The sequence below is a fragment of the Cygnus atratus genome, chromosome 28, assembly GCF_013377495.2.
Source record: "Cygnus atratus isolate AKBS03 ecotype Queensland, Australia chromosome 28, CAtr_DNAZoo_HiC_assembly, whole genome shotgun sequence".
Taxonomy (NCBI): Eukaryota; Metazoa; Chordata; class Aves; order Anseriformes; family Anatidae; genus Cygnus; species Cygnus atratus.
In genome coordinates, this window is record NC_066389.1 from 429,395 (window position 1) to 449,770 (window position 20,376).

The following is a 20,376-nucleotide window of genomic DNA, read 5'->3' on the forward strand; positions in this document are numbered from 1 at the left end:
GGCGCTCCGCCCCGCCCCTTCCCGTGGCGGCGGGAGGGGTCACTTCCGGCGAGCGGGGCCGTCCCGCCGCCATCTTGGGCCGGCTCCGGGGGCTGCGGCGGCGGCGGCGGCGGGGCCCGGGGCCGGTGGCGGCGGAGCGGGTCCCTCCATGGGAAGATGCAGCGGGCGGGGGCGGAGGAGGCGGCGGGGTCGCAGGCGGCGGCGGGGGGGCCCGGGCGGAGCGGAGCCGGGGCGGCGGCGGCGGCCCCCGCCGGGCGGCTCCTGAAGCGGGAGCTGCGGCTGCTCGAGTCCATCTTCCACCGGGGCCACGAGCGGTTCCGCATCGGCAGCGCCTGCCCCGACGAGATCAGCTGCGAGTTCGTCCCGGGGCCGGGGGCCCGCGCCGGGGGCTCCGCTTCCCGGGGGCCTCCCCCGGGGCCCGTCCGCATCCACTGCAACATCACGGTGAGCCCCGGGGGGGGGCCGCGGGGGCAGCGGGGAGGGCCCCGGGAGGCCCCCGGCTCGGCCCCCGGCTCGGCCCCGGCGTCGTTGCGATCGTTGGCGGCCGCTACCGGCCCGCTGGAACCGCCGCCGGTGCGCGGGGCCCGGCCCGGTGCCCGGCCCGGTGCCCCCCCCCCCCCCCCCCCCCGCAGTCCCGGCCCGGTGTCGCTGCCGGTGGGGCACGGAGCAAGCCGGGGCAGCCGTTACCCGGTGCACCGGCGGTCCTGCGGCCAGCGGCCCCCCGGTGGGGGGGAGTTCCCTGGAGCAGCTCTGTCTCCTGCCCCCGGGGAGCGGGGACACGGGTACCGGGACCTCCCCCCGGGGCCCGAGTCCTGTGGTGGTGCTGCCCCGGGGCTCGGGGGAGGGATTTGGGGCACGGTTTGGGGGCGCGGTTTTGGGTTCGGGGCGCCGCCGGGCCTCGGGGCAGGTGCCTGCTGCCGCAGCCCGTTATTTACGCCAGGCGGTGCCCCCCGGCTGGGTCCCCGGGAGCCTTTCTCCATCGTTTCCAGGCGGTTTGGGCCAAACGGAGGCGCAAAGCGCGGCGGCAGCGCTGCCCCGAGCAGCCCTCGGCAGGCCCCGGGCTCGGCGCAGCGACCTGCGTGGCCATCGGGCACCGCACGCGCAAGCCTCCCGCAGCGTTCGTCCCGCAGCTTGCAGCGCGAGCGGCCTCTGCGGTCGCCTGAAGCACCCTTGGTGGCCCGCGTTAATCGTTCTCAGCCCCCAAACGCTCCGGGAGCCGCAGGGACGGCCGAAATTCCCCCCGAAATTCCCCCCTCGTTCCATCGAGCCGCCCCAGGCTCGCGGGGAGGAGCGGCGCCGAGCCCCGGCTGGCCACGGTGGTGGGACTGGGGCGGTTTGCGGTGGCTCCAACGCTTTCTCCTTCCTCCTAGGAGTCTTATCCAGCTGTCCCCCCGATCTGGTCCGTGGAGTCGGACGATCCGAACCTGGCAGCTATCCTGGAGAGGCTGGTGGAAGTCAGGAAGGGGAACACGCTGGTGAGGGGGGAGCTGCGTGGGGAGGGGGTGCCGAGGGGCCGGCTGCTTCCCGAGTGCCTGCGCTGAGCCCCCGGGGTTCTTAGGGGCTTAGGAAACCGGGGCTGAGCAGCTCTGACTTCCCTCGGGTGATTTTACTCTCCTGGAGCGGGGCGGTGTAGGAAGGAGCTCTGGGGGGGCCGTTACTCGCTCGGGAGGGGAAGCGGTCGCAGCGCTGAGGGGGGCTGAGGTCTCGGGGTCGCCGTGACGCTCGTCTGCTCTCCGGGCAGCTTTTGCAGCACCTGAAGCGAATAATCTCAGACCTGTGCAAGCTGTACAACCTCCCCCAGCATCCAGATGTCGAAATGTTGGACCAGCCTCTGCCGGCAGAACAGGTGAGGAACCTGGGACGAGGTTTCCTAAGATGGTAGGACGAGCTCCCTCGCTTTAAAGGCTGCGGCTTCCTAACGCTGCAGGAGGGGCGCGGCGCGTGCGGGGTTTTTCTCCCCTCCCTGGGGTTGAATCCCCTCCTTGGCAGTGCAGCTGCCTGGCCAGCTCGGGGTCTGGGTTTTGTCCCCCTGGACTGATACCTCAGATGTTATTCATCTGATTTATTCTCGCTGCTTCCCTCCCTTCGTTCCTGTACAGCCGCTCTGCTGCGGGTGCCTGTAAAGGTCCTCGGCTTCGCTCTGTTTTTAACCTGGTTCTGTTTGTTGGCAAATCCCTGCCTCGGAAGTGTCGCGGGAGGCAGGGGAGCATCGCCAGGGGAAGCTAACGGTGCAGTCTCTGTCCTTTTGTCCTCGCAGAGCACGCAGGAAGAGGTGTCCTCTGAAGAGGAAGACGAAGAGATGCCAGAGGTAAGCGTCTCCTCGCTGCGCGAGGGCGCGCGCCCGAGAGCTGAGCACAGCAACTTGCTGTGAGCTGCCTGATGGAAGGTGCTGAGGCACAGAGATCCAGTGTGGGAGGAACTGGCGGAGTGCGGACGGGATAGAGCCCGCCGAAGCCAGCTGGGCTCAGAAGCTGGATTTTTCCCAGCGTTTTGCTGCTGGGGACCTGGGTCCTGAGCCCCAGGTGGGAGCAGTGCGTTGACCAAACGCAGGGACGCTGCTGCGGCCTCTGAAGGCAGGTAAAGCAAGTGAGGATGGAGCCCCTTGGACAATTTCTGTTTGTGCTGCTGTGCTCTAGAGTCTGAGATTTCCTCGGCAGCAGTTTGGTGTCAGAGGTGTGCGGGGCTGAGCTCCCGCTGCTGACGGGGGAATCGCGCCGCAGCGACTCCCGCAGAGAGGATTAGGTGGGACGGCTCGGTGTGCGAGCCGCGTAGTCACCGGGAGAGGCAGAGGAGGCCGTTCTTCACTGCAGGCTGAGAATATCACGCTGCAAAACCCACAGGCTTCGCTTGTTTGGTTTGTGGTTTAGAGATCTCTACAAGTGGGTGGAATAATCTTGAATCTCCATGGTGACACTTCGCGGTGCACTTCTCCTTGGGCGCGCGAGGCCTGCGCACCTCGTCAGCAGCACCGCAGAACCTGGGGGCAGGTCACTTGGCAGCCGCCCGCGGAGCAGCTGGCGGGGTTTTAGCGAAGGTAACGGCCTGTTAAATCAAGGCCAGCCTTTGCGAGGGTCCCCGGGGAAAACGCGGCGGCTCTGAGCGTTACCACGAATAACCTTGCTTGTCTGCAGGCTTGCCACTTCCCAGCAAAGTGGCGGCGGGTAAGTTGTCACGCTCCTGTGAGCTGGAAAAGAAATCCTTGGGATCTGAGGATTAGCAGCGAGCGTTCCCACTTGTGCTCCCTGCGAACGTCTTGCGTCGCGTGGCAGACAGCGCTCTCATTCAGAGCAAAGGTTTCTCGCTGAGCAGCGGGATTTGCTGGCCTGCGCTGGAAGAGCAGAGCAGCGGAGCCGTGCCCTGGTGCGGGGATGCGTTATACAGGTTAATACACTCGAGGGATTTTCTAGGAGGATCTGTTTCCCTGTGTGGCGATCTAAAAATGTCAAAGCCCTTCCCAAAACGCTGCTCACCCAGAATAGCAGCAGCCAGCACAGAGAGGCCGAAGTAAACACTTGCTCAGAGGATTTAAGACCAGCGCCGGAGCTCTGCGTGTCCGCAGCCACTTGCAGGCAGCCGAACCCCGCTGGTTGCTGTAGCTCTTTTTTTGCTGATTAATGCCATCGGTTGCCTTGTGCACGTCAGCCTGGTGAGCGCAGGGGAAGGGGACGAGGGGCTGATCCTCCGACCCTTGCTGGGGGAGCGTCAGGAGCTCGCTGCGAGGGGGGAGAGCTGAGCTGACCGTAAAAAGGCCTCTGGATACACCCTGAAACGTGGCCTCTCTTGGAGGGGAAGAGTGTCCTGTGAGTTGTGTGAGCGAGTCTCTCCTTTCCGTACTTCTGGTGACCCGTTTGCGTTGGGAGCTTGTTCACGCAGCGGGGATGTTCGTGCCGCGCCGTGTTCCGGCGCCCAGAAAGCGGCACGGGGCTGCTCGAGCCCTGCCCCTGCCGAGATGCAGCACCCTGCAGTTCCACGGGACTTGCTGGGGAGCACGCGTAGGATTAGTGGCTAATTATGAGCAGGCGTGAGACTTGGCAGAGAAGAATCCAGCCAACAAAGAGCTTGTAGGAGCCCAATTTAAATCTGGAAAGGGAAGTGTGCCTCTCTGCCTGTTGGCTTTGGCACAGGAGGGCTGCCGGGGCCCGGGACCCGAAACTTCTTTATGGGGCGTCCCCAGGCGTCGCACTGAGCCCTTGTGTCTCCCACCCCGGTGTCTGCACTTGGGATTTCCTGGGGAGGGAGATGGGCACCAGGAATCCTCCTGGGCTCAGGACACCTCGTCTCTACGCCGCTCGGAGCGGGGAGGAGTGAAGGTGGGTCTCGTGCTAGCTCACCTCTCCCCTTCGCAGGACACGGAGGACTTGGACCACTATGAGATGAAAGAGGAAGAGCCAGCAGATGGGAAGAAAACAGAGGATGAAGGCATTGGGAAGGAAAACCTGGCCATTTTAGAGAAAATAAAAAAGAACCAGAGGCAAGATTACTTAAATGTACGTGTCACCTGGAGGGCGGGAGGGTTGGGGAAGCAGAGGGACCCAAGGGCCCCAGATCGAAGGGGCCAGCTCTGGCCAGAGGTGCAGCAGCAGCTCGGGGGTGGGTGAGGCTTACGCAGAGAAGTCGGAGGAGTGTCCCCGGGCTTCAGGCGAGCCCGGTGCACCTGAGGCAGCGGTGCCAGGCAGGGCAGCCGGGATTTGGGATTCCCAGGAGCTGGGTCTCGCCCTGGGTCCTGGAGAAGGTTGGTGGGTTGTGCTTTTATACCCCTGGGCTGAGGTCTCCTGCGGCTGAGGGGGCAGGGAGGTATTTCTGCTGCAGCTGCACCACCTGGGGCGTGTTCGTCTGGGGCAAGGGAAGTTGCTGCAGGGAGAAAGGGGAAAACTTGAGAGAGGTGGGGGCGCAGTGATGTCTGGTTTAGAGGCTGGGAAGTTTAGTTTGGGCGTTCGCTTCATCCAGCTGCGGCCGCGGTGGGAGCAGTGTAACAGTGCAGCCCCCGATTCCTTGCAGGGTGCAGTGTCTGGGTCTGTGCAGGCCACTGACCGGCTAATGAAGGAGCTCAGGGATATTTACCGATCACCAAGTTTCAAGGGCGGTAAGTGCGGCGAGGAGCGGGAGGGAGGGGGCTGCTGGTTGTGGGGACCTTTCCCTTCCTTCTCGGCAGCACCTGAGGGGCCTCGGAGCTGGATCCTTTTGCTCTGTGGTGTTGCTGCGGGGGGGATCTCGGGCCTTGGGTTGCTGTGGCTCAAGAGCGAGCAGAGCAGCCCCTTATGGTCTCCGTTCCCTGTCAGGGCTGGATGGAAGTGAGGAGCCTGCCGTGGGTGGGAGGGCTTCTGAGGCAGAAGCTGTTTTTTGATGCCTTCAGCTGTTCCACCCTGCCGTATGTAACGGGCTTTGTGGGCCATCTTGCCCATACCCTTTCCCCAGGGCTTGGGAAGGAGCAGCCACAGAAAAACTGCTGCCATCAGGCTGCCCTTTTCCAAGGGGAGCCCGTGCCAGGCTGAGGTGGTGCTGCAGGGGATTTGAAGTCCAGCTGGTGGCTCGGCCCCCTGTCCGTTCCTCCTGTGCTGACATCTCTCCTCTGCCTTGCAGGATACTATGCAGTTGAACTAGTGAATGACAGCCTGTACGATTGGAACGTCAAAATCCTGAAGTAGGTGACACAGCTTGGGGTCACGGATCTTGGTGGTGGGACCAAAACATCCCCATGAGCCGAGGGGAAGCGAGCAGGGCAGGGGAGCACCTGGCAGAGCGGGGGTTAGCCTCTTAGTCTCACGGGCAGCTTGCTTGCTGTCTGTGCACCAGAAAGGAGGAGACATCTCCAGAGACAGATGAGATAATCTGAGGGCTCTGCAAGTCTGTCTGCTGTTCCTAGAGTCCTGGAAGAGGTGCATCAGGCAAAACCCCGAGCTTTCACACCCTCCAGACACCAGTGCTGCCTTTTCCTTGGGCCGGGCAGTCTTTATATTTAAGCTGGCATGCAAAAAGGGTGTGTGATGGTCTTCTCTGGAAACCAGGAGCAGAATGCTGGCAGCGCATGCTGTCACTGCCCTCTGGGTGTGAACCTGAGGGCCCACGTGGCAGCCGGGTTGTGCAGGTACGGTAGCTCTGGGCTTCACTGGCAGGGAGCGTGGCTGACTTGATGAGCGTGACCTTGACTCTGAGCCTCTGGGGTTTTCCTTCGGCAGGGTTGACGAGGATAGCGCTTTGCACAACGATCTCCAGATCCTCAAAGAGAAAGAAGGGACAGATTTCATCCTCCTAAACTTCTCCTTTAAAGTAAGGCCTCCCAAAACCTGTCATCCTTGATGCACGCCTGCTTCAGTGACTCATCAGAGGAGATGTTTCTCAATGGCTTTGCTTCCCTTCTCTTGTTCCAGGACAACTTTCCTTTTGATCCACCGTTCGTAAGGGTCGTGTCCCCTGTGCTGTCTGGGGGGTGAGTAACTCTTTGCCTGGCTCTCCTCTCTGGGGTCTCTAGCTCTGTTTTCTGGAGAGGTTTTCATTAAGAGTTTATCCGTTGGGGGGTGCTGCCAGTCCTGTCACCTTTGTGGTATGAGTAGTACCATGTAGTAACCCTCCTGGGAAGTACAGACAGGGTTGGTGGATGGTTTTTTGTGTGTTTTTTTTCCCTGAGAGATCCGCTCCGAGAAAATGGCTCATCTGCAGAGCACTGGGTGGGTGAGGCCCTGTCCATCTCTCGCGTAACTTTACGCAATTCTTTCCCCAAGGTATGTTCTGGGTGGCGGTGCCATCTGCATGGAGCTACTCACAAAACAGGTGGGTACCAGGCGTGACCCTGTGAAAGACCCAGGGCTCAAAGGCTGCCAGCATGGTCCTGGGTAGCTGCTGCTGCCTCTCACCCCTCGTATTCCAGCTGCTGGCAGCCAAATCCCGCTCCTCTTGCTGCCTGCGCCTCCTGCCAGCAGCTGAGAGCTGGCGTGGCTCTGCGATGCCTGTGCAGGGCTCGGGAAAGCCCTTCCCCTGCCTCGGGGCCCTGCTCCTGTCCGTGCCGGCCTCACTGGTGCGCTCTGTCCCGCAGGGCTGGAGCAGCGCCTACTCCATCGAGTCGGTGATTATGCAGATCAGCGCAACTCTGGTGAAAGGGAAGGCGCGAGTGCAATTTGGAGCCAATAAGGTAGGGGCCGGTCAGGCAGGGTCTTATCCTTCTTGGCACACCCCGACTGCTTTGTGCAGCTAAGGCAGAGCGGTGCTCGTAGGCGCTTGGGATCCCGAGAGCCCAGCGCAAGGGCTGGCTTCTGTGGGTGTGCTGTAGCCCAGGGAGTTTTTCTTGGGAAGGGAAGGGCAGGCATGTGGGAAATCCCCTCTGGCGTTGTGTAAGGGAACTGGGGAAGTGGTTGGTAGGGGAACAGATGCAGGTGAGAAGACAACCAGCTCTGTGGCAGCGCAGTTGGTGCGGGGAGGCCTCTGAGATGGATCGCTTGTTATGCTGGCTTCTAGCCGGACTGATTGTCACCCTGGCTTCCCTTGCAGAATCAGTACAGCCTGACAAGAGCACAGCAGTCCTACAAGTCCCTGGTTCAGATCCATGAGAAGAATGGTAAGGCGTGAGGGACAGGGGGTGCCTTTCCCTTTGCTGGTCTGGATTGAGGCTTTTCTGCCCCAAGTCAGAGATCACCCAGAGCACGGTGATGCTCCCGGTCAGCCGCTGCTTGCTAAAGCAGGGAGCATGCTGCAGCACCCCTCTGCCCTTCTTGCTCTGGCCCCAGAGGTCGGAGGCGGCGTGGCACTGTTCACATGGCGTTGTGAAGTAATGGGGAGGGAAAGCCCCCGACAATTTGGGGTCCCTTTTGGACAGGCTCAGTCCTTGTCCGCAGCCCTGTAGGAGTGGACTCGGTGTGTTTGTGCTGCTGGGTATTCCCAGGTGTAGAGCCAGCTATTTCTGGGTATGGCATTTGTTTCTGTACAGCTGCATCCCTCGTGCATCTCTGTTCTTGTTTCAGGCTGGTACACACCACCCAAGGAAGATGGCTAGCACGGATACCGCAGGAGCGATCTGATCATCTTCTGAATGCTGTACTTGGATCTTATGATGCCTCTCTGGCTTTCTCCCAGGATATAATAGCTCTGCCTGTTGCAGGACAATAATGGCTGTTATAAACTCTAAAGAAAACTGTTTAAGCAGTTGGACTGACCTAAAACACTTGCTGGACCCTTGCTAGCAGGCATTCTTATTAAAACAAACTTTTGAGCCTCTTGTATCGCTGGAAACTTTCGACTCTACTCCAGTCTAGAGCGTCCTCCTTACCTATGCTATGGATTTAATTTATTTTCTTATTTCATGTACACTGCTTTTTTTTGTTACAGTGTATGATGGATGTGTATGGAAAATGTATCTTTGGAGAAAAATTACAGTTTGTTAATTTGAAGATACCGGTCTCACTATTTTTTTTCCCCACTCCGTGTTGCTGCTGGGTGGCTTGAACCCTGTGCTGGCAGCGGCGTAGAGCAAACCAGTTTGTGGTGTCTGTGCTTCCAACGTCTTCCACGCTGGTCCAGTCCCGGGGTGGTGTTGGAGGTGGGTGTGAAGGAACAGCTGCAGCTCTTGGTGGTGTCCCTGCTGCAATGGGCCAGGACGAGCCAAGCAGCAAGGGCTGGTGCAACCTTTTTGGAAGAGAAACCCCACACCCCTTTTTTTTTTTCTGGGCAGCCGAGGAGAGGGGCTTCTGCCCCCTCTCTTACACCAGGAACAAGCCTCTATATAAACTGCAACCTTGTACGCCTCTGTGAGGGGAGAGCGGAGTATTTGTAGCACTGGCCCCTGTTCTGCTGCGGACGACGGGGTTTGTCTGTGCAGCTGGGAGCTGCCTGCTCCCACCCGGAACTTTTCAGTAGTGTATTCTGCAAAACTGAGAGATGAGCAGAGGCTCTGCTGTGCCAAGCCTGGGGCTGTTGCCCTTCTTGCCAGTCTCTTCCCCACTACCCCTGTGCCGAGGGGAGAAGCCTGTGTTCGTGCAGCTGTGCTCTGGAGGCTCTGCATGCACACAGCTGTGTGCGATCAGCCCTGGCCTTGTCTCTGTGCTGTGGGTGGAAGCCACCGAATTCAGGGAGTGTGGGCTGGGACCTGGGCTGCCTCCAGGCTTGCTCCCGCAGCATCCACCTGCGGCGAGCAGCCCGACTCCGTAGGATTTCATTTTTCCTCCTCTGCTGGGTGCGGGGCTGAGCTGCAGCCGCGACCAGGAGGCGTCGCGCAGTCTTGCCCCATTGCTCGAGCCTCGCTTGCTGCTGCTGGAAGGAGTTGGGTGTTGCGGCTGCTCTGGCTCCTGGTGCTGAGTCCTCGGCTGTAGGGCACAGCTGACTCATCAGCGGCAAAGCCAGGCCATCGGTATTAATTCATTGCGTTTGAATCAAAGTTATTAGGAAATCAAAGGGCCTCACAAGAAGTCCATTATCGCGTCCAGCAGCTGCTCTGCTCATTACCCGTTGCCCTGCTTCAAGCCCTGGAATAAAAAGATGCTCGATGAGCGGGATTACTGAGGGCTGTTCGCTGCAGGAGCGGCTCCAGCCTCTGCCAGGGACCATTTTAAGTGCGTGGCTGGAGGGCAGGCAGGAGAAGTGGGCGGCCAGGGACCTCGTGAAGCTTAACAAGGAGAAAAGCAAAGGGCTCTGCTCCCCTCCGCAGCTTCATTAGCACCAAGAACCAGCTGGGGAGAGGGCGAGGGGTCACCACGCTCACGTCAAGTGGAAGAGCAGTGGGAGCTGGGGTTAAACGCTGCTGTCCTTCCTCCTCTGCCTTGATCCAGAACACCCAAAGGACACCAGGACTTCTCAGCCGAGCCGCTTGATTTAAGTTCTGCCCCAGCCTGCCCGCAGAGTAGATCAGTAACACACGGGTAGGGGCTGGCGGGAGATGTCTGCACCCACACAAAGTAAAACATTAACTAAACCTTGCAGGAGGGATGATCACCGCCCCACGTCCAGCAGTGCTGGCGACGAGCTGAGCTTGGAGTTAAGCCCTGGGGGAACGTAGCGGCTCCGCTCCTTGCTCCGGATGGGTGCGAGGCTGGGAATCTGTCACTGCCTCGGGAGATGCTCCTACAGCCTCCTACAGCCGGAGAGCCTCTGTCCTGGGGCTGGTGGAGGGGCTTCACCTGCAAAGCCCCTGCCCCGTCCCCGTCCTTTCCTCTTGTCTTGCTGCGTATGGCGCAGCGCCAGCCCCGGCACCGCACAGCCCCGCTCCCCGCCGTGCAGGAAGCCAAATCTCTGGGCCCGATCGGGGTTTCCCGCAGGGGTCTCGGTGCACCTGGCAGAAATGGGGCTGAGCCCCACTGCCGAGGCCCAGAAACCACAGCCATGGTGGCAGCAAGTGCGCTGGGGCTGAGCTGGTGGGTGCGTGGCGAGGGGGGGCAGCTGCGTGCGGGGCTGTGCATGGGGGTCTGTGGTGCCTGCGTGGGGTCTGCGCACAGGGTCAGCACGTGGGGTCCTTGCATGGGGTCCGTGCAGGCTCAGCACCTTCCCCTCCCATCGTTCAAGCAGCCCCAGGACCCCACCGGCCCCGGGGAGCCGCCGGACAGACGGGATCAGGCCCACCCCCGACCCCGACCGGCCGCGTCCCGGTGCTGTCGGGGCAAGGTCCGGCCCCGCCGCCCCCCGCGGCCGCGCCGCCCCCTCCGGATCTGGGCGGGGAGCTCCGGCCCCGCCGCCCCCTCCGGCCGCTTCCAGCCCCGGCTCCGCTCGGCTCCGCTCCGTCCCGTCCCGTCCCGTCCCGTCCCGGCCGGTCCCGTCCCGTCCCGATCCCGCCGCCGCCGCATGGGGCCCCCCGGGCCGGCCTGACCGAGCGGCAGCCCCCGGGGACCGGCCCCCGTCGAGGAACCGCGACGGCACCGACCGCCTGCCGCGGGGCGAGCAGCCCGGGCTGCGGGAGCTGCCCCCGGAGCACCGCGACAGAGACCCCCCCCCGGGGCCGGCAGCCCGGGGCTGGAGCCCCGCAGAGACCCCCCCCATCCCCCCCCCCCGCACCTTGCACCCCCTTCCGCGGGTGCTGCCCCCGTCCCCTGTGGGGCGAGGGACGCTTGGGGCCCCCGCGCCCCCCCTGCCCCGGGCTGGCCCCCGGTGCCTCGGGCTGGGGGAGCAGCGCTGCCCCGCGCCCCGCGGCTGAGCTGGCCCTGACCCCCTCCGCCGGCCCCGGGGGGGCCGCGCCCCCGGCCCCATGGCGGCCAAGTGGTTCAAGGAGTTCCCCGCCAACCTGAAGACGGTGTCGGAGAGGGCTCGGCCCGGCGGCGGCAGCCTGGGCAAGTTGTGCGGCCCCTCCCGCAAAAGCTTGGGGCCCGGCGAGCCGCCCGGGGGGGCCCCCCCGGGGAAGAGCCGCAAGAACTCGGCGGCGGAGCTGGGGGGCTGCCGGGCCGGCCCCGGGGCCGCCAAGGACGGGGGCAGCCGGCTGTCGAGGGACAACCTGCAGGGACTGCTCCAAGCCGCCACCGGGAAGATGCGCAAGAACTCGCGGGCGGAGGGGGCAGCGCCCGAGGGGCCCCCCAAGACCTGCGGCACCTACATCAACCGCCTGATCAAGGTGGAAGCCCACGAGAAGAACGGGAAGAGCTACCCCAGCGCCGGCCCCGTGCCCGAGCAGGACAAGGGGAAGAGCGCCAAGACGGAGACGGTAAGGGGGACCCTTACCGGAGTGGGGGGTGGGGGGAATGGATCCCCCCCCCTCCCAGCATGGGGACGGTGGCTGTGCCGAAGCCACCGCATCCTCAGAGCGGGAGGGGAGCACTTGGCACTGGCAGCTCAAACCGCCTCAGCATCATTAGCCCGGCCGACCCCGGTGTTTCATCATGCCCAGCTCCAGCTGCCGTCAAGTTCCTTTCATCCCAATTTCCCTTAATCCGTGTTGCCCCCCCACCCCCCCCCACCCTGGTCCCAGCCCTGCAGGAGCCCGGCCTGACCCTGCTTGCTTGGCACTTCCTCGGGTACTGGTTAAATAAACGCTTACATAAAGCTGTGCTGGGACGAGCTGGGGGGGGGGGGGGGGGGGGCAGTGGGGCTCTGGAGCCCAGTGTGGCATTGGGGTTGGGACCGCCACCATGGAGCCCTGTGGTGGCCTTTGGGGTCTGAGCCCTGCTGCTTCCTGAGTGTCACCCGAAAACGTCCCCGTGTCCTGGACTGCATGGGGATGGATGCTGCCCCCCCCCCCCCCCCCCCCCCCCCCCAAAGGTGCCACTCGTGGGCATGTTCCACGTCCCCAGTGAGCGCCCTGTACCTGGGGCTAGCACCCCACTCCTCGCCATCCCCATCCCACCTAGGGATGTCCCTGTCCCCTGCCAAGAGACACCACGGCACACTATGACAGCGTCCCCATCGCCACTATGGGACCCCCCCCCCCCCTCCAAGTCCCCTCAGCCGGTGCCTGTCCCTCCCCAGGTCATCATCCTGGAGGACTACGCTGACCCCTATGACGCCAAGCGCACCAAGGGGCAGCGGGAGGCCGAGCGGCTGGGGGAGAACGACGGCTACATGGAGCCCTACGACGCGCAGCAGATGATCACAGGTGCGTGCCGCGCCGGGCCGGGCCGTGCTGGGCCGGGGGGGGCCACGGTGCTGGCACCGCTCAGGACCGGGGCCGTCAGGCGGGGACCCACCCGGCGCGGGAGGCTTTGGGAACAGGAAAGCCGCTCTTCTGTTTCCTGCTGCTGCACGGGGAGAGATAAGGCGCGGGTTCGGCGATGGCCTGCCCTGGCCGGGCGCTGACCCACGGCCGCCGGTGCAAAGTCCTGGTGCCACTGGGGAGGGTGCACGGGGCTCGTACGAAGCCCCGGGGCTGGGCGCTGCCATGCGGCCGTACTGGGGGACCCGGCCCCACCGCGCCCCTTCCCCACCCCATGGGGACCCCGCTGCGCTCCCATCACCCGCCCCGGCTTCGGGTCCCCCCCGCCGCCCCTTGGCTGTGCCCCCCAGGCCGGCGACCCCCGCTCCACCCAGGAGGCCGCACAGCTGGACAGAATAACAGGAACTGAGTCGGCCGGAAGCTGGAAATAAAAGATTTGCTGCTGATGGTTTTTTTCCGTGCAGGGCAGCCTGGGCTGTTTGTCCAAGCGGTGTTGGTGGAGTCAGGGGCGAATGGGGCTGGGGAAGGGGGAGCCCTGGGGAAGGGGAGATGGGGCTGGGGGCGACCACTGGGGGGTGTCCCCAGGGTGGGGGGGGGGGGGGGGGGGGGGGGGGGGGGGGGGGGGGGGGGGCGAGCCCCTGCTCAACTGCCCCCGCGCTGGGGCGTAGCATCCTGCAGCCACGGCCCCGCTTCCTCCAGGATCCCGGCGGCCCTGCGGGCGGGCGTCTGTGCCGGCGGCGCCAGCGCTTCGGGGCCGCGACGGCGGCCGGGCGCCATGGGGATGGGCTCCTTCCTGCCCCGGCTCCTCCCACCCCTGGCACGTGGGGTCCCAACCACATATCCCTCCCCACGGGCAGCGTTTATGGGGGTTGGAGGGGGGGGGGGGTTGCAGCCCCCTCCCCAACCCACCTCCCTTTTGCCCCACAGAAATCCGTCGCCGGGGCTCCAAGGACCCACTGGTCAAAGCCATCCTGCTGCTGGACGGCCCCAGCGAGCCCGGGGAGGTGGGGGGCAAGGTGGAGGCTGCCAAGCGGCCGGGGGGCAAGGAGGCAGCGGGGAAGGGGCCGCAGCTCTACGACACCCCCTACGAGCCCGGCGAGGGCACCCCGGAGCACAAGGCGAGGGCCGGGGACGGGCGCCTGCCTGAGAACGACGAGCGCCCGGCGGCCGAGTACGAGCAGCCCTGGGAGTGGAAGAAGGAGCAGATCGTGAAGGCGCTGTCGGGTAAGGGCTGGGGCTGGGGGGGCTGCGGGTGGGCATGGGGGGGCAGCAGGGGCTCACGCCTCTCCCCCTGTCCCGCTCCCCAGTCCAGTTCGAGGGCTCGGAGAGGCCCAAGGAGGAGGCGCCGCGGCAGCACCTCCGCCAGAAGAGCTGGACCCCCAAGATGCTGAAGCCGGCGAGCGCGGAGCACGGCGAGGGCGAGCGGGTGGACCCCGCCTTGTCGCTGGAGAAGCAGCCGTAAGTCACGAGGCCGAGCCACGTGGGGCAGTGGTGGCGGTGGGGGGGGGGGGGGGGGGGGGCTGGGTCACCTCTCAGTGTCCCCCCGGTGTCCCCCCGCAGGTGGTACCACGGGGCCATCACCCGAGCCGAGGCTGAGACCCGGCTGCAGGCGTGCAAGGAGGCCGGGTACCTGGTGCGCACCAGCGAGACCGGCAGCGGCAAGTACTCCATTGCGCTCAAGTGAGTGGCCCTGCAGCCACGGGGGGGGGGGGTCCCGGCACTGGGGGGTGGGGTCCTGGCACGTGGGGGGGGGTCCCACCACGGAGGGATGTGGCAGCACAGGGGCCGCAGGAGTTACCACTTTATGCATGGACACCCCAATGGGGTGGGCAACGCCCGTGTCCGGGGGCTGGCACCCCCTCGTCCTACCCCACCAAGGGGACACGGCTGTCCCTGAGCTGCCCGGGGTTGGGGAGGGGAAGGGGGGGGGGGGGCGGCGCGTCCCCCTCCCCACCCACGGCGCATTGTCGGGAGCGCTGGCGGCATTTCCTTCCTGAGGAAGCGGAGCCCCTGGAGCCGAAACAATCGGAGCGGGAAGGGAACAAACAGGGGTGGATGCGGCCCCGGAGCGGCCGGGCTGGGACCCCGTGCTGGGTGGGTGGGTGGGCGCCGGGGGGCTGCCAGCCCCCCTGCTGACCCCCGCGGCCCCCTCCCCCGCAGGACCAGCCAGGGCTGCGTGCACATCATCGTGGCGCAGACCAAGGACAACAAGTACACGCTCAGCCAGGCCAGCGGCGCCTTCGCCAGCATCCCCGAGGTCGTGCACTACTACTCCACCGAGAAGCTGCCCTTCAAGGGGGCCGAGCACATGGCCCTGCTGCACCCCGTGCACTGCAAGCTGCACTAGCGCCCACTGGGACTTGGCTGCCACCCCGGCACCGGGCAGGGGGCTGCATGCCATGGGGGGGGTGGGGGGGCGGTCCTGCAGCAGCGTCCTGTGCCCCCCACCAGCCCCTGGGGCTGCCCGGTGGTTGCTGCCCACCGCTGGACTCTGGCAGGGCTGCGCTGGCCTCCCCGTGGGATGGATGCGGCCATGGGGGGCTTGGGGCCCTGGGGTGGGGGGCTGCAGCCCCCCCCCCCCCCAAACACACCCTGGGATGGGGGACGGGTCGTTACGGGGCCGTGTAACGAAATAGTGAAATAAACTCGTTGGCTGAGAGGAGGTGGGCAGGGATGGGGCCGGGGCAGGGGGGGCGCTGGGGGAGAAGGGTCCCAAGGGTGCAGGGGTGGGGATGGGGGGGGGGGGGGGGGGGTCGTAATAGCGCAGAATGGGGCTGGGAGCAGACCCTGGGGGTGTAGGGAGAGGGCAGTGATGGGGCTGGGGGGGGGGGGGGGGGGGGGGGGGGCTGCAGGGGTGGCAAGGGCCCCCAGGGATGCCGAGTGGGGCTGGGGCATGGACAGATCCTGCCCTGAGCACCCTGCGTGGCCGCATGGGACAGGCTCAGCACGAGGCTCTGCCTCGCACAGCGCTGGGTGCTGCCGAAACCAGGGCAGGTTTCCGGGCCGGGGCCGTTGGGGCTGACCCCAGGGCACAGCCCCGGATGGGGCCCGCATCGGGGCGCGGGAGAACAAGGGCAGAACAGCTCCGGGGGGGGGGGGGGGGGGGGGAGGGGGCACGTGGCAGGGCACCCCAGGGTGACCTGGGTGCCACGGAGAGCAGAAATGGGTGACAACCCCAAAGCCAGGGCAGCGAGCGTGGACCAGAGCTCCCCCCCCCCTCTGCTTTTGGGGTGGGGAGTCCTGGGGCTCCCCTCCTCCCCAGCCCCCCACCCCCCTCTGCATCCTGCTGGGCTTTTTATAGAGCGGGGCCGGCCCGCAGGGAACGCGGCGTCCCCAGGGCACTCGGGCACCCGCTCCCCTCGCCCTGCGGTTTCCTGCCTGGGCACAGCTGCAGCTCCCCAGGGCCTTGCACAACGCGGCGCGGGGTGGGCTGCTGCCGGGGGCACGGCCCCGGGATGCAGGGCATTAGGGGGCACCGGCTGGCACAGGGTACGTGGCATAGGGTGCAGATGAAGGGGGTGCACAGCCCAGCCTGCCCCCAGCACCGCCGGTACCGTTCCAACAACAGGGGCTGCAGAGACCCCACCCCCCCCCACCCCCCAAGCAGCCTCGCGAGGTTGCTCTGTTCAAAACACCGGGCATTTATTTGGGAGGCGCGTTGTGCCGCGTGGCCCCGACACGTGCTTTAAAAACAAAAAAATAAATTTTTGCACAGGGCCAGGGTGGCGGAGGGATGGGGCTGATCCAGCCAGGCCCTCCCATTCCCGCGGCACTGGGCGTGGGGGGGGGGGCTCAGCCCTTCCCCACGGGACCCTCGGTGCCACCACCCCAAACCCAGCCCCGCCGGCGAGCGCGGCCCTGTTCTCACGCTCCGGCACTTCCAGCGCCTTAACCCCCGGCCACCCCAGCTTGGCCGTGGCCCCAGAGCTGCCCCCCCCGGGGACCCAGCTTGGGGCCCCCCCGGGGTCGGTTCCCCATGGGGGTGGCACCGATCCTGCTCTGCAGGGACTGCTCAAGCCCCAGAGCCTGGGGAGGGCACTGGGGGGCTGGGAGAGCTGCCAGCACCGGGCCCCCCCCTTCTTCCCCCGGCTTCACCCATGGGTGTCTGCCAGCGTCCTCCCCCCCCGGCTACTTGCCCGAGAAGAAATAGTCCAAGTTGGTGACGTGGAGGGGCCCCGGCGCGGGGGGGGTAGCCGGCGGGAGCAGAGGGGTGACGCTGAGCGGGGAGCTGGGGCTGGGGGGGCCCAGGGGCACCAGCGCATGCTGCCCCTCGCCCGCTGGCTTGGCCCCCCGCCGCACGCCCAACCGCCACGTCTGCTTGTACCTGCGGGAGGAGAGAGCAGCCCTACGTCAGAGAGGGCCGGCGGAGCCCCCCCAGGTGCCCCCCCGCCCTCCAGCACTCACCTCACCACGATGGCGACGAAGAGGGCGATGCCCAGGAGCAGGCTCCCCCCAGCCACCAGGAAGGGGTAGGGGTAGGCGACGGAGTGGGTGCTGGCTTCCAGGACAGCTCCTGCGGCACAGAGGGGACAGGGGCTCGTCTGCGGGACCAGGGAGGGGCCCAGCCCCTCACAAAGCCCCCAGCCCTCGCCTCACCTCCAGCGCCGTCAGCAGCATCGTCCCCGAAGAGCTCGGGCGGCAGTGTGGCCCCATAGCCGTAGGCGCCATCCTCTGTGGGGAGCTGCAAGAGCCAGCGGGGGGGACACGGTGGGACAGGGCAGCTCCGAGCAGCGCCGTGCAGGGGGACGGGGGGGGGGGGACGGGGGGCACCACGCCACATCCTACCTGTGAGCTGTAGGGCCCCATCTCGGTGATGTCCCTGGGGTCTGCAAGGTGAGAGGTCTGTGAGACACGGGGACCACAGCACAGCCTGGGGGTATGCACATCCACGTCCCCCCCCCGTACCTGTCCACGGGGTGCCCACCGCCTCGTGGCTCCACTCGCTCCACGCGCCGTGGCCAAACTCCTCCTGTGCCCGCACCTGCACCACGTGCTGCGTGCCCCGCCAGGCATCATGGATGTCCAGCCACGTCCTCGTCACCTGGTCAACCTGGCGGGGACACGGGTGGTGTGAGCTGGGGGGGGGGACAGGACAGACCAAGCGGCCCCGGGGTCCCGCTCCGCTTGGGGTGGGGGCTCACCTCGGTGAAGGTCGGGGTGGGCTCGGGGCGGTAGCGGACCTGGAAGCGGAGCCAGTAGAAGCGGGGGTCCCAGGAGGAGGGGTAGGTCCAGGTGACACGCAGCCGCTGGGGGGCCTTCTCCAGCGCCTCCACCGTCACGTTGAGGGGGGGGTCCGGCTTCACTGCGGGCACAGGAGGGGTCAGGGACCGGCGCCGTGCGGTTTGGCCAGCGCAGGGGGGAGCCGGCACTCACGGATGCTGCTGAGGGTGATGATTTTATCCTCGCCAGCCGAGCCGCCCGCGGCATTGCGGACACACGTGGACACCACGAGGGGTTTGTTGTCGTCCACACCGGGGGGCACCTTCACCCGGCAGACAAATTTCTGCGCCTTGGAGAAGAAGTGGCACCGCTGCTCCGTGGCGTTCTCCACCGTGAACCTGCGGGGATGCGGCTTGGCCGGGGATGTGGCTTGGCCGGGGACGTGGCACGGCCGGGGACGGGGTGGCCCCATCCGGCATCGGGAAAAGGGCTCGCGGGGAAGAGGGGTGCACGGGCAGGCGGGGGGCTTACCCCCTGTGGGTACCCCAGAGCGCGCTCACCTCCGCTTCACCCACAGCATCGCCCGCGTCCCCGGGGACGGCTTCGCCTGCAGCCGCCACTCGCACAGGACGTCTTTGTCGTGGCTGCGCCGGTAGCAGGAGACGTGGGGGGTCTCGGGGGGCTCTGCAAGGCAGGGAGGCGCTGGGGGGAGCGAGCAGGGGCACGGGGAGGACGGGGGGTGTCCAGAGCAGGCGATGCTCCAGGGAAGCCCCTGCCCCGGCACGGACCCACCTTCCACCAGCAGCCGCAGGGTGCGCAGCGTGCGGCCCCCGGCGTGGCAGCTGTAGAGCCCCGCGTCCTCGTACCGCAGCCGCTGCAGGAGCAGTGCGTGGCCCCCCGCCAGCCAACGGCCCCCCGTCGGCGCCCGCTTCTCCATCCTCCAGGCCACGGTGCTGTTCAGCAGCCCCTCGGCCCCGCACGTCAGCGTGACGTTGGCTCCTGGGCGTCCCAGTACCGTGTCCTGCGAGAGCCCTGGGAGCGAGGCGGGGACAGGGGAGGGTCAGGCGAGGCCCCTCCGGGTGTCCCCCCCTCCCCGTCCACCTGCTGCCTCCACCCGGAGGCCGCTCAGTGTCAATATTTGCACCCAGCGCCGAGCGGGCGCCAGCTCCTGCTGAGCTGGCAATTCCCCGGCTAAGCCGGGCACCGCCGGGGGGGACGCGGGCGGGGGTCCCAGGAGGTGGAAGCGTGGCCGGAGGAAAGCAGGGGCCTGGGGGGCCGGGGGGGGCCGCGGGCGGTGCCGGAGGGGTTAAGCAGCGAGGCCGCTGGGCTGCGCACGGGGCCGGGCGCTGGGCTGGGGCCAGGGAGGCCGCCAAGGGCAGCTCTGCCCCTGCTCCTTCCCGGGCCGGCCGCAAAGGTCAGCGGGGACCGGGCGGCTCCACCAGCTCCCGCTGCGGGGAGCGGGGCCGGTGCTCAGCACCCCCAGCGCCCGGGACCCCCAGCGCCCCTAGAGCCCAGGACCCCCAGGGACCCCAGAGCCCCCAGCGCCCAGGACCCTCGGCGCTCAGCACCCCCAGAGCTCCAAACCCCCGGCGCTCCGGCCCCCCGGAGCCCCTGGGATCCCCGGTGCCCAGGACCCCCAGAGTCCCCAGGACCCCCCCCAGAGCCCCGCCAGCCCCGGCCCCAGCCCCGACCCCCCCCCGCCGGTGCTCTCACGGGGCCGGTAACCCCGGGCACACGCCTGCCCGCAGCTCGCAGCCCCCGGGACCGCGGTGGGGAGCGCCCCGACCCCCTCGGGCAGCGCCCGGAGAGAAGCGGGGCGGCCCCGCGAGCCGGCACCGGGGTGGGGGCGCTGCGGGAGGCCCCGGTCCCCCCCCACCCCGTCCCGTTCCAGGCGCCGGTACCGGGAGGCACTCACCCGCGGGGCCGCAGGGCCGCCGGGGCACGGCAGCAGCGGCGGCGGCGAGGAGCAGCGCGGCGGGGAGCAGCGGCCCCGCCATGCGCCCGGGGCGAGCGGCGGCCGGGCCCCGGGCCGGGAGCGCACCCGGGGAACCGCCGGCGGCGCTGCCGGGCCCCGCGGTTGTGAAACCGGCGCGGGGGCGGCCGCACGTGCACCGGGGCGGGGCGGGGCGGATCCGCCCCCCACCCCGGGCCTCCACTCCCCGCCCTCCCCCCCGGACCCTCTCCCACCCTCCCTGCCGGTGCCCCCCCGGTGCCCCCCTCTCACCCCCGGGGGCAGCTCCGGGATGGGGGGGGTCCCGGCCCCGTACCTGGCCCGCGGCACCTGCGGCCCCCCCGTTCCACCCCCCCCCCTCCGGCACCGGGCCAGGAAACAGAGACACGGCAGAAGCTGCTGAGAACATTTATATATATATATAGATATAGATATATGCATATAAAAAGCTGGTTATTTTCCTCTGTGTACCCATAAAATGATACAGTTCGGCAAGTATAGAAATGTGTAATAAATTATACGCGACGGTCCTCAGCCCCCGCCCGTCCCCACCCCTCCCCACCCCGAGAAAACCAGAAAATAAACCAAAACGCCCCCAAAAATAGACTCTAGACCCCGCCAAAGCCGGTCCTGAACTGTTCCCTCTTTGGTATGAGCACGGAGCGGTCCCGGGGGCCGGCACCCCCCGGCCCTGCTGCCTTCCCAGAAGGCC

General features: G+C 66.7%; 3 protein-coding genes across 4 annotated transcripts; 2 read left to right on the forward strand and 1 right to left on the reverse strand.

Annotated features, from left to right (window-relative positions):
• Positions 1-70: 70 nt before the first annotated feature.
• UBE2Q1 (ubiquitin conjugating enzyme E2 Q1) lies at positions 71-8,380 on the forward strand. The gene is made up of 13 exons (XM_035567267.2): positions 71-444; positions 1,371-1,475; positions 1,742-1,846; positions 2,258-2,308; positions 4,347-4,487; positions 4,999-5,083; positions 5,581-5,641; positions 6,177-6,267; positions 6,369-6,427; positions 6,720-6,768; positions 7,031-7,126; positions 7,483-7,549; positions 7,953-8,380. Exons 1-13 carry the CDS (start codon positions 157-159, stop codon positions 7,982-7,984), a joined length of 1,230 nt encoding a protein of 409 aa, XP_035423160.1. The 5' UTR covers positions 71-156; the 3' UTR covers positions 7,985-8,380.
• Positions 8,381-10,302: 1,922 nt separating this feature from the next.
• Positions 10,303-14,900, forward strand: SHE (Src homology 2 domain containing E). Its single transcript, XM_035567269.2, has 7 exons — positions 10,303-10,315; positions 11,109-11,608; positions 12,370-12,496; positions 13,481-13,777; positions 13,861-14,011; positions 14,114-14,233; positions 14,714-14,900. The coding sequence occupies exons 1-7, from the start codon at positions 10,303-10,305 to the stop codon at positions 14,898-14,900; spliced, it is 1,395 nt and encodes a 464-aa protein (XP_035423162.2).
• A 1,270-nt stretch (positions 14,901-16,170) lies between these two features.
• IL6R (interleukin 6 receptor) lies at positions 16,171-19,788 on the reverse strand. Of its 2 annotated transcripts, XM_035567278.2 has the most exons (10): positions 19,629-19,788; positions 18,506-18,745; positions 18,274-18,397; positions 17,927-18,111; positions 17,695-17,855; positions 17,459-17,603; positions 17,339-17,379; positions 17,150-17,234; positions 16,958-17,066; positions 16,171-16,877 (listed from the first exon to the last, which is right to left on the reverse strand). In XM_035567278.2, exons 1-10 carry the CDS (start codon positions 19,708-19,710, stop codon positions 16,682-16,684), a joined length of 1,368 nt encoding a protein of 455 aa, XP_035423171.1. In that variant the 5' UTR covers positions 19,711-19,788; the 3' UTR covers positions 16,171-16,681. The 2 variants fall into 2 exon arrangements, with proteins under 2 accessions (XP_035423171.1, XP_035423170.1); XM_035567277.2 differs by having other exon boundaries at positions 18,274-18,745; positions 19,629-19,761.
• Positions 19,789-20,376: the final 588 nt, after the last annotated feature.

Bases quoted from the DNA above. Each gene is read 5' to 3' on its own strand.
- UBE2Q1 (XM_035567267.2), top strand. From the start codon at position 157: ATGCAGCGGGCGGGGGCGGAGGAGGCGGCGGGGTCGCAGGCGGCGGCG. The intron at 445-1,370 runs GTGAGCCCCGGG...CCTTCCTCCTAG, and splicing joins GCATCCACTGCAACATCACG to GAGTCTTATCCAGCTGTCCC. The intron at 1,476-1,741 runs GTGAGGGGGGAG...CTCTCCGGGCAG, and splicing joins TCAGGAAGGGGAACACGCTG to CTTTTGCAGCACCTGAAGCG.
- IL6R (XM_035567277.2), bottom strand. From the start codon at position 19,710: ATGGCGGGGCCGCTGCTCCCCGCCGCGCTGCTCCTCGCCGCCGCCGCT. The intron at 17,856-17,926 runs GTGAGTGCCGGC...CTGTGCCCGCAG, and splicing joins CATCACCCTCAGCAGCATCC to TGAAGCCGGACCCCCCCCTC. The intron at 17,604-17,694 runs GTGAGCCCCCAC...TGTCCCCGCCAG, and splicing joins CCACCCCGACCTTCACCGAG to GTTGACCAGGTGACGAGGAC.
- SHE (XM_035567269.2), top strand. The intron at 11,609-12,369 runs GTAAGGGGGACC...GTCCCTCCCCAG, and splicing joins AGAGCGCCAAGACGGAGACG to GTCATCATCCTGGAGGACTA. The intron at 12,497-13,480 runs GTGCGTGCCGCG...TTTGCCCCACAG, and splicing joins CGCGCAGCAGATGATCACAG to AAATCCGTCGCCGGGGCTCC.